Source organism: Oculina patagonica, chromosome 4, assembly GCF_052425735.1.
Source record: "Oculina patagonica isolate OP01 chromosome 4, crgOcupat, whole genome shotgun sequence".
Taxonomy (NCBI): Eukaryota; Metazoa; Cnidaria; class Anthozoa; order Scleractinia; family Oculinidae; genus Oculina; species Oculina patagonica.
Genome location: NC_135761.1, coordinates 21,068,235 through 21,080,021, shown reverse-complemented (window position 1 = coordinate 21,080,021; position 11,787 = coordinate 21,068,235). Strand labels below are relative to the sequence as shown.

Below are 11,787 nucleotides of genomic sequence, written 5' to 3'. Positions count from 1 at the left end.
TGTAAGAATGAAGATTAGAATTAAATTTCTTTTGTGAGACGAACTTGTTCTGACGAGAAGTTTATTAAACAAACTAGGAAAAATTATTTTCATTTCAGTTTTGAACAGCAATCGCGACAAGTAAGTATTGAAGAAGAAACTTTGTAGTTGAGTTAATATTTTTTCCTCGGTTTGATGTTAAATCCTAACACTTTATTTCCTTTTATGTTCTGCCGTTTAGCTTTTTGTTTCCTCTCAGACAACCCAGGTGTTGCGTTACTTAAAAGGTATGTTAAGTGATTTGCCTAACAGTGTTGTTGTGGCTGCTTTGGTATTAAAAATAAATTCAACTGCAGTTAAACGAAAATGCAAAATGCCCAACCACAGGGTTAGTTAAGACTGGCAAACACTTTCAAACCTCAAATTGGCAGATCTTTGTGGACGTAATTCCTTCTTAACTTGTTGATAATGCTTTGAATTTTTGGCCAAACAAAGCCTCTCGATTCTTTTGATGAGACATGCAATAAAATCACATCCAACTCTGAATGTTACATCATTACGCGAAACCTATAAACTTCTCGTTTTGCCGATGAGTTTTTCCAAAAAAGAACAATTGAAAGAAACAGATGCCTAATTCTGGCCGTTATCTGAAGGAATTGTCGACAAACTCTCAAAACCCTCATTTGAACTTGAAACTAACACTGCCTTTTACTTCGAGGCAAATACATTTCGTTTGGGGTATGCGTATAAATCAAAATTCGAACGAGAAAAAAATGGACCAGACTTCTTTTTATTTGACGTTCTTTGCTTTCTTTTTCTTTCGATATCTTCCGGGTTTTGTTGGCCTTTCAGTCGCCTTTGTGCGCGCTGGAAAAATTCGCATTAACGTCGGGGAGAGTGAAAATTTTATACGACTTGTGAATGGAAAGATTCTTCGATTTTCAGAGTACAAACGCTAAGTAGGTTTAATGCGTGCATCTCTGGTCAACTTATCCCTTCATTCCCGTTTAGAATGCTTTGTAAGACATTTTCCTACTTTATCGACTGATCACTCAAAACATGTTCTAGTGGTGGTACAAGGACCATGGTGGCCGGTTTAGCCGTCAATGGGTTAACAAGAAGCCCTGTCAAGAACCTCAGTACACAAAGAACGAAACCTCCGGTGCACCCACTTTTCCCCCGAGCTATAATCAATCAGAGAGCAAAAGAAACGATAGCTTGCTACAAGACAAATTTCGGTAATACAAGGAAAATGCTATCTCTGAATGGAGTGAAAATACGAGTAATACTTTTCCTTTCCTAGCCAAAGGATCAACAGAAAGCTAGTAAAAAGCTTGCAACTTTTTCACGATTTGTGCCGGTTTTTGTGATTAAACCGTTTTCTTTGCTTATTCTTGGCAGGATTTGTGGACAATGAAGACTCATTTCTTGATTGTGCTGACGTTATTCACCAATGGTATTTTAACTGCTGTGGCTAACTCGACTCAGAAGGTTCGGTGAAAATCTCATTTCAGTGAATTTGTGAAAAATGATTCCTTTCCTAGGCCTCTTTTCTCAATTCTTTCTTGCCTTTCTCGTTTCCAGGCCTGCCCAGCGGTAAACGGTCATCCTGGCATTCCCGGAAGTCCTGGGTTACCAGGCCCTTACGGTCGTGATGGAGCGAAGGGCGAAAAAGGAGAAAAAGGAGAGACTGGACTGAAAGGTCAAAAGGGAGGTACCCAGGCCTCTTCCAACTGGAAGCAGTGTGTTTGGAGAAGCGGGGATGGACGAGATAATGGATTATTAAAGGTAAAGAAGTCAGACAGAACAGCGCGAAGATTTTAAAAACACTCCTGCGTGAATGATGTCAAAGGTACCAGCAGAAGAAAAACCGAATTCGTTACCGGCCAGATTGTAAAAAAATAAAGAAATAAATTTGTAAAAATTATATCTCATATTTTAGTAGGTGCTTATTGCTGACGATTTTTAAAAAGAGTCAGCTAGATTTTTTTAGATAGTGAAAAAAGATACTGGCACCTAAAAATCCAGGCTAATTATTCCCGATTCTTTTTCTTTAGGATTGTCTTTTTAAAAAGGTGCACGACAGCACGGCTCTGCGCGTGTTCTACTCTGGAGCTCTTCGCATCTACCAGTGTTCGGGTTGTTGCAAGCGTTGGTTCTTTACCTTCAATGGCGCTGAGTGCAGTGGTCCAATGCCTATTGACGGAGTTGTTTACATGGAAACTAGGGGCCCTCAACCCCTTCGAGTCCGCCATATTGAAGGGTACTGTGACAACATCCCAAAGGGAGGAGTGCGTGTTGGGTTCAACGTGGGAAACTGCGCAGGGGGCCGTGATGCAGATGCCCATACTGGCTGGAACTCAGTGTCCCGGATTGTGGTTGAAGAAGTACCCGCTCCCCAGCAGTAGAAGATTTCACGCAAATCATTGAGAAGACAAGATTACACGGTGATACAGATCTTTGCACGATGACAACGCCTAGTTCGTCACTGTATTTGTTGTTCTTTTTCAGTCTGGTCTAATTAAAAGTTGAAAAAGTAATTTTTTGTCTTTGTACTTCTTTGGGGACTGGGGTGAATAACAGTTGATAAGAACATACTCATGCAATCACTCAATAAATTGTAACACTGTCTCTCAATTACATCAAAGGGCAGGTAGAATTCAGCCAGACCCTGACTTCCAACAAGCATAAGCCGTTCTAAACAACTCTTTCCTGGACAAAAATACCTATTTTAACAACAGGTAATTATTACCAATACGAATAGTTATTGAATTGTAACGCAAATTTGGTAGGAAGAATGGAAAGCGAACAGACAATCGCGAGCTTTTATTCCGAATTTTACTCATGGTTCACTTTAGACAAGAAAAACTTTAATTTTCCACATGTTATTTGAAACGAAAACAACGAAGTATTTAACAATTATTCGCCTTAGGCTCAGTGATTATTCAACAATAATCACTGAGCCTAAGGCGAATAATTGTTTTAGTATAATTTTTAGAGGTGATCATCAAGAACTTAAAAAAATAACGATAGCAAACAAGAAAACAGCAAACACAAGTGTTCGCTTGCATACGGTGTAAACCAGTTTAATTCATCGATTACAATCAGAATTTATTTAGTTAAAGCAATAAAACGGAACAAAACAAATACTATGAGAAAAATAGATGTCCGTTACCTTTGTATGATTGTTGATGACTTCTAAGCGAATGTGGGAATCCTCTCGAAAATGAGTAGCTCCAGTGAGAAGAGAACTAAATAATGTTTGCTCAATCGATCTGTCTGAGTTTCTCATCGATCGCCAAAACCGCTGTGTTTACGATCATTTCTAATGCCTTGAGAACCATCTCTTGAAAATATTTTCGGTCCAAAAGCCTTGGTAGTTGATTTGAAAAATTCCCAGTGTTAAAAATATCCAGGACTTTGGACGGGTTTCTTTCAAATCAAAGAAATTTTCATTCAACAAAAGCGGCCATGTTTACTTACCTGGGCCAGGTTGTTCAAAAGACGATTAACGCTAACCCAGGATTAAAAGATGATCAAGATTTTAATTTCTCGACCAATCAGAATGCTTCAATTCTTATAATCACCTCTGAAATTATACTAACGTTGCTTAGCTGGTTTAACGCGACAGCAATTAAGATTTTGCTGTTATTACCATCATGATCAGTGCGCGTAACGCGGACAATGTGATATGATCAAACTTCGGGAGGAGTTAAGAGAGGAATTATTTAAACCATCATACAAAAGGCTATCGACGGTGTGAAAAAAATATCACATGAGCTCTTAAGAGGAGATTTCTAGAAAAATCCGACAACGTCCGGTAATGCCATGAAAAATTGTTCGCTTATCCTCTGCATGAAGGTAGTCCTTATTAAAACTAAAAACGTTATGTTGTTTTTTTCTTCAAATAGTTTTATTTTTCTGAGAAAAACGAAATTTTCGATTTGACATCTAGACTCGTCTAGACTCGATTGAGAGGGTACAAATTGGGTTGAAAATTGACCATTTTCTATCGATTCGTATGTCAAAACCATCACGCGCAGAAAAAAATCAATACAACCGGTCTATTGCATGAATCTTCGTTGTCCAAATAAGCATAGTTTCAAGAGTTTTGGTTTAATCTAATTATTTTACGGTAAACAAAACCAGACTATTCTCACGCGAAATGAAAGTCGGTCGGTCAAAAGAATCGTCATTTTCACTATGTGCCTTATCTCAGAATTCCTTGAGATAAATATATTTCAACTGTAGAAGAATGATACTTTCAAAATATTTAATGTTTTGTCTGGGTAAATGATTAAGCACTTGTCAAAAAATTATTCAAAATCGTACAAAAACGACACAAAATCACGCAAGCTTTCGAATGCGTGACCAAAAGTATTTCCACCGTATTTGTTCTTTAAATCAATTTAGTCGCAACACTAGCAATACCAAGGCATAAATCATAATAAATATGTTCACCTTTGCTTGATTATGATATCCTGTCCCATGCAATACGTTTTTTTCCTGTCAGTTCTTCAATGGCTTTCCGTTCAGTTCGCATGCCGCTTGTCGAATCCGTCTGCGACTGGTGAATTTGAAGCAACCACCGATACGAGTTTAACCAAATATGTATCGTCATGATTAACGAGCCCTTTTTGTGTTACTTGATTAAGCCATATTTCAGGTTAAAGCCAGCAAAGCGCTTTCAATAAGCCACTTTGCAGTGCCTGTTGGCACCGTGTATTATTCGAAGTGAAGTATAAATTTGCATACTTTCGAGACAAGCGTAAAAGTTTTTATACTTAAGGGGGTGGGGTGGGTAGTGTCTTAAATTTTTAGCGGAACCGATGGTTTGAAAGCGTTTGGAGATGAATTGTCACAAACTCGTATTTACTACGTGATTTGCTCAAAATGAGAAAAAAAAGAGACAATCACCATTTTTTTTCTTGTTATTGTTGCTGTTATTTTAACAAACGATCAAGGCGCTGTTTCCTTTTTTTCAGGTAAGGCAACAGATGACACACTAGGTCCCGGTTCTGTCTCCTCTCGATACAAACAGAAAATTTGGCGTTTGAAATGAAATAATTTTGAGTCGGATATTTCTTTGTAGAATGAAATAATTAGAAATGTCTAGCGAACAGACTAATGAAATACCTTACTGACTATGGATTTACACAGAATTGGCGCAAGAAAATCGCCTAAGTAAGCCAATCAAAGTCTCTTCGAGATATCGACGTTTTTGCATGAAGTATGAGTCGAAGGTTTATCCTGTGCATTGTTCTTCGAACTTATCATTACAGTTTCTTTGTAGTTTAATTTAACAATTTCCTATCTTCGCGGAGGAAATGCAGCCATATAATTTTGTCAAAAATGGCTCGTTCGCGCCGGGTATTTATACACATATTCCTTAACATTACACAAATAAAAAGTGCAAATTTCAGCGAGATCTGACAATTCTATACTTTAAAACTGCAAGGACCTTTCGAGGCAGTCGATTACGGAAATGAAACAGCAAAATATGCGTTCGACGCTTTGTTTTTGCGACGCTATATTTGAATTGTTATAGGTAGACCGCCGTTCAATGTGTTCAAGGCCGTATCGTTACGATTGCTCCATGAAAAAGCACGAAAAACAATACGGATATTTCCGACTACTGTCGGAGAAAACATTGCGTAAACAAATCGTTACACTCAAGCTGCGTTTTGTCTAGGCTCGGCGAGGGTCGGATATCAAGACCCAGGATTAAACAAAAGCCACATATACAGTGAATGCTTTCGAATTATATTTGAAGATGAAATACGAAAGAATTTTGCTGTCTTTGACTGAAATTCTACTCGAACTGCGTAGATACGATCGCATGTTGTAAAGCCGATTCATGCAACATTGCTCTCAACGCGATGTAAGTGCTAGTGATTATTTATTCGTGTTTTAGTTACGCAATCCATTGTTTGTGCGACGCTTTTTATAGATCGCCTTTCAGAAACACGTGCGTTGAGATAAGAAAGCTGACATGTCACTTTTAAAATTGTTATATAACGTTTGTAAATGTGACAAGTCAAGTTTTTTCCACGAAATCGCAAGTGATCACCCACAGCGGAAAGTAATCCCTTGAGAAATTAAAACAGTCCCTTGAGAAATTAAAAAAGTCCCTTGAGAGTTTACAAATATGTGGTTCCAAATTTTGTCTACTAACCCCTATTCTACCATTTTTAAACAAGCAAAAACGTCGAAAAAATGACATTATATAAGGAAATTTTATCCTTGCAGCTTGTGTCTCTGTTTATCGTGAGATTTTTGTGTCTTATCGTGAGACCGTGAGATTGAACTAGAAATCGTGAGTCTCACGGCAAAATCGTGAGACTTGAGGGGTCTCTTGATATTTCTCTTCCTACACCTCTATCTCCTTAAGAAGTCTTCCCTTTAATGTGATAAGCAATCTCGTGAGGAACTTTGCATGTACTGAAACTTTTTCGCCATCCAATTCCAAGCTCGGATCGATGAAAAAGCTTGAAAAGGACAGATAGTAAAAGCGCTAACATCCTGTTGCTTGTTAAAGATACCTGCTCTAAGGAGGATAAGTTCCTGTTCGCCATTAACACCAGCAAAAGACCAGAGGGACTTATGATTTTCTATATCCTTGTAACATGACAGCAAAGGGACCTCGGTTATTAATTTACTTTTTTCGCGTCGATCATACGAGCAAGGACTGCCAACTATCGTTTTAAAAGAACAAGAAACTTCCATGAGTACACCAAGTGCAGCGAGAACATGTGAAGTTTTCCAACAGTTCACCAGACAACTGAACGAAAAAGCACTTTACGGGGACTGCGTTGTGCCGGTTGCTCCACAAATGGTTCGTGAGAAAAAAGAAATCATTCAAACATCTATAATCGAGTTTAGTAAATTACATTAGTCTCGTCTCCTAAAAGTAAACAACGTGAATTCTCGCACACACAAGGTCAATTATTTTACTTTGTTATTTTGGAGAATAACGAAGTACATAACTGAATTATATGAATATACATTTTGGTTTTTATAGAAGGAGCAACCAGCAATTAGTAGATTATAGACTACCACCAAACCGGAAACGAGAAGCAAACGACTTTTAGAAAGTCTAAATTTAATAGATTACAACACTTTTTCCTGACAGCGGCTTTTTGTCAATACTTTTACGGTTTTTCTCTCTTTGATTTTGAGCGTAAGCAGAACTTATAAGTAAAGTAAATCACGTAGCAAATACGAGTTTGTGACAATTCATCCCCAAACGTTTTCATTTAAAAATTTAAGACCCTTCCCTCACCCCACCCCCTAAGTATAAAAAACTGTCACGCTTGTCTCGAAAGTATGCAAATTTATACTTCACTTCGAATAAAAACGGTGCCAACAGGCGCTGCAAAGTGGCTTATCGAAAACGCTTTGCCGGCTTTAACCTGAAATATGGCTTAATCAAGTAACACAAAAAGGGCTCGTTAATCATGACGATACATATTTGGTTAAACTCGTATCGGTAGTTGCTTCAAATTCACCAGTCGCAGACGGATTCCTGACAAGCGGTATGCGAACTGAACGGGAAGCCATTGAAGAAATGACAGGAAAAAACATATTGCATGGGACAGGATATCATAATCAAGCAAAGGTGAACATATTTATTAGGTTTTATGCCTTGGTATTGCTAGTGTTGCGACTAAATTGATTTAAAGAACAAATACGGTGGTAATACTTTTGGTCACGCATTCGAAAGCTTGCGTGATTTTGTGTCGTTTTTGTACGATTTTGAATAATTTTTTGACAAGTGCTTAATCATTTACCCAGACAAAACTTTAAATATTTTGAAAGTATCATCCTTCTACAGTTGAAATATATTTATCTCAAGGAATTCTGAGATAAGGCACATAGTGAAAATGACGATTCTTTTGACCGACCGACTTTCATTTCGCGTGAGAATAGTCTGGTTTTGTTTACCGTAAAACTAGTAGTAATTGGCAATTAGGGGAGTGCGTTCGGTAGCGTGGGGTGATAGGGGAGGGGGGCAGGGAAAGCTGGAGGCAAGGGGTGGGAAGTAGAATATTATATTTTCATATTTTCTTAATATTTGAGGTCTCTTTGTCATGTGCAAACTACAATGAAAAGTCCATGCAGAAAAGGTGACATTGCCAAGCTGATGAAAACTGATCTGCTTGTACCAACCCATCTTTCTAAACCATAAGAGAAGAATTTAAAGCCTTCTGATATTTGTGCCAAGCGAAGTCGCTAAAGGTCTTTAATGAATCCAAATAAAGTACAATGTATATTACCCTGGAAAATGTTCGTATAGTTTAATATTTGTAATATATACTAACAGTAACAAAAGGCTACTGAACTGAAATGTAGACATTCCAAACATTTTCGGATACCAGTCCATTAGTAACAACTTTTTGTTTCCTTACAATCATAAAATACAATAGAGTTTAAATATAAAATGGCTCAACAACTTCGAACAGTCTGCATTCAGCTTGTCAATGCTTTAATAGTGGCCGAAGGGAATATATAGAGGATATTACATGGTTGTGCGGAGATATGAAATTTATCTTCGAGTGTTCGAATCGATATCTCACGAGTGAGCGCAGCGAACGAGTGGGATATCGATTTGATCACGAGAAGATAAATTTCATATCTCCAAGCAACCATGTAATATTCTGTTTATTATATAAACCTACTAATTACGATGTTTTTGACGATTTTCCGAAGATTGCCGACCATTTTCCGAAGATTTCCGAAGATTTGCAAAATGTTGTCCGAAGGTCGTACGAATGTTTCCGAACATTTTCCGAACTTTTCCGAAAATTTCCGAAGATATCCGAAGATTGCCGAAGATTGCCGAGGAAGATCCGAAGATGTTTCGACTTAATATCGATTTACTTTGACTCATTCAGCATTGAAACAGGGCAAACTTGTCAGAAAATGTTTCGAAATCGATATCTTCACATGTGAAAATAACATGTTATTTTCACGTGTGAAGATATGATTTTTTCGCGCGAAAGATTTCCTGGTATTTCACTGATGTTTATATAATAAATTGGTATATTATAGAGTCTCACAAGTCTGTACACAAGGAGAAGTTGAATCGGTTGAGGTAAGCAGCTGAGTTGACACATCACAACTCGGTGTTATCACCGGGGGCGAATCGCAGCGTCTGTTTCCAAGAAAGATTTGCCACTGATGCTCTGAATAATATTGATACAACTCCCGCGGGTACAACTTCACGCCTACGTTGGAGAAAACTGCGAAAAATATTCGAAATATGCGAAGGAAAGAACGAAGAAAGCACGCACGAAAGCACATTCGAAAGTACACGGTTTGCCAGCTCTGAGCCTGTTATCCTTTCATCGCTGTTGTTGCGTTTTTGCGAGAAACAAAAATAAACTTACCATTTCCCGTCGCGTCGCTGCGAAGATCTGCGAAGAAACTCATATAATTTTTCACGAACGGCCACTATTTTAACGACGTTCGGTGGCGGAATAAAACTATACTTCTCTGGATAAAACTCTGTTATGCTTTCCATGTCATTTTCGGTATTATTTTAACTTCGGATACACGTTTCGAGCAAAACAGGTTTGTGCGAATCCAAAATGGACGCCATATTGAAAGCACATGGCACATGGCATGGAGATGACGTCATTCGCCCCTGAAAAAATTTCTGGGGCGGCCAAATTGATGACCATACAAAGATAGCCCAAAAAACTCGAATAAAAACGGAATTAGGCAGCGTTCTCCTTCGTCGAACGCAATAATTAGATTAAACCAAAACTCTTGAAACTATGCTTATTTGGACAACGAAGATTCATGCAATAGACCGGTTGTATTGATTTTTTTCTGCGCGTGATGGTTTTGACATACGAATCGATTGAAAATGGTCAATTTTCAACCCAATTTGTACCCTCTCAATCGAGTCTAGACGAGTCTAGATGTCAAATCGAAAATTTCGTTTTTCTCAGAAAAATAAAACTATTTGAAGAAAAAAACAACATAACGTTTTTAGTTTTAATAAGGACTACCTTCATGCAGAAGATGAGTGAAATCCCTGTATTTTAAGAATTGCCGCAAAAAACAATTTTTGTTCGATTCTTCTGCAAACTTGCTCTTAATGTTAAACAAGTTCAAACCAAATGAACAGAAACAGAATTCTGAGTAAAATTCTAAAACCTTCAATAAATCAGTTCTGTAAATATTCTATGATGAATAGATGACAAAGCCGATGGGTAATCTCTTTCTTCTAGTAATAGTCTTCAATAGACCATTTGCATTATGACGTAAAAGCGCAAAGACTTCTGGTAGTTGTAGTTAGGTTCGCGGGAAAAAACCATTTCTGGCTTGTGATTGGCTAAGGGCAGCTAAGCGGAAAGGTGGACATCTATGACATTTATTTGAAGCTGAGCGGCTAAAGTTTACGCTCTTGTCGTTTCGAAATTTGCTTATACATTCATATTTCAGTTACCTGTGAAAATATAGAAAACAGGATGATAGCTTTGGAAGGAAAATTGACTGACAAATGTTGTTCGTGTTGAAGTAAGTTTAATATGTACGTTGTGTGGCGGAGTTGACTTGGTAGAATTTCATTCATCGCGGCCGACAACTTCTCTTCGTAAATAATTTTAGCCTAAAATCACAGCTTCAAAAAATCGCGCACTGGAAACAGATTACTTGAAAGGACGAGTCTAGGATATGACTAAATTTGTGTGGAATCAAGTGAAAACAAGGCAAGCCATTGACTTTGTTCATCATCTATTTCCAGACGTTCAACAAACGATCACGTCCATCGATGGCAGGTGAATTAATTCTTGACTGAAAACGGCTTAGAAAATTTACCGTATATCATGATTGATCGGCGGGACGGTCAGTTTAATTTATTTTTACAGTGAGACAGAGAAACGAGTCAAATAATTTTCCTCGTTCAATCGAGCTTCATCGATGAACTGAAGGATCAATAATAAAGGATTTCCAAGCTGATCACTCAAAACTTCCTTGTGCAGGTGAATACAGATTATTTGTTTATTTATCTTAAAATTGTATTTCTTTTTTCGTCAAATTAGAACTGTAATTGCAATTTTCTTTAACAAAGAAGCTTTCTTGTTTTTTGTACTGGAAATGTCAACTCGTCGATTAGGAGTTCTGGTTTCAATACGAGCGAGGGCCGTGTGAGCAAATATAATTTTATTTACATAATTTTGTTGATGAGCGATTACTTGTGAGCAGGGGGGGGGGGGGAAGCAACTTCCCATACATTCTCTTATATGAAATCTGAGCGATGCTCTCACAACTTGCAAAGCAATCATCGGGGCGGTAGTCAGCGGATGTCTCTAAGGCGCATGAGCAGCTCCTTTCTTTGTGAACTTGCCAAAACAAAAACATGGGACCAGTGAGAGAGTTCGATTTTTTTTATATATGTAGTAATAAAAAAGACTTTCTAAGTTTTGACTTTAAAGCAGCGAAAATTTCTCCGAAAAGGTTCTTGGTGTCAATATGTGGTGTTTGTTATGAAACAAGAAGCTTGAGAAGCTTGAGAAGCTTAAAATCGGGCGCTTAATAATAAGCTATCTGTTTTGACTTGAAAGGCAGGGTACAGTACAGTAAAAATCACTGCAAAAACAGTCACTTAAACCTATTCAGGCCGGGGGGGGGGGGGCTTTTGAGACCCTCGCTGACTTTTGACGCTTAAAACTTTTTCAAGATTCAACCAAACGCTGCCAACTTTGCGCGTTTATCGAAAATTTATCTCGCAATAATTTGGTAGGATTAGTTATTGTGCCAGTAACTTGAAATCACCATGGCAACGTCATTTTGACAGGC

The 11,787-nt window shown here is 37.9% G+C and overlaps 1 protein-coding gene across 1 annotated transcript; it reads left to right on the top strand.

Annotated features, from left to right (window-relative positions):
- The first annotated feature begins 65 nt into the window (after nucleotides 1-65).
- LOC144649829 (collagen triple helix repeat-containing protein 1-like) lies at nucleotides 66-2,519 on the top strand. Its single transcript, XM_078509428.1, has 5 exons — nucleotides 66-120; nucleotides 221-266; nucleotides 1,381-1,470; nucleotides 1,564-1,767; nucleotides 2,037-2,519. Exons 3-5 carry the CDS (start codon nucleotides 1,393-1,395, stop codon nucleotides 2,385-2,387), a joined length of 633 nt encoding a protein of 210 aa, XP_078365554.1. The 5' UTR covers nucleotides 66-120; nucleotides 221-266; nucleotides 1,381-1,392; the 3' UTR covers nucleotides 2,388-2,519.
- Nucleotides 2,520-11,787: the final 9,268 nt, after the last annotated feature.

What these genes read in the sequence shown, in the direction of transcription:
- LOC144649829 (XM_078509428.1), top strand. Translation starts at nt 1,393, where the DNA reads ATGAAGACTCATTTCTTGATTGTGCTGACGTTATTCACCAATGGTATT. An exon ending in TGGCTAACTCGACTCAGAAG is followed by an intron (nt 1,471 to 1,563) that starts GTTCGGTGAAAA and finishes TCTCGTTTCCAG; the next exon opens with GCCTGCCCAGCGGTAAACGG. An exon ending in GAGATAATGGATTATTAAAG is followed by an intron (nt 1,768 to 2,036) that starts GTAAAGAAGTCA and finishes CTTTTTCTTTAG; the next exon opens with GATTGTCTTTTTAAAAAGGT.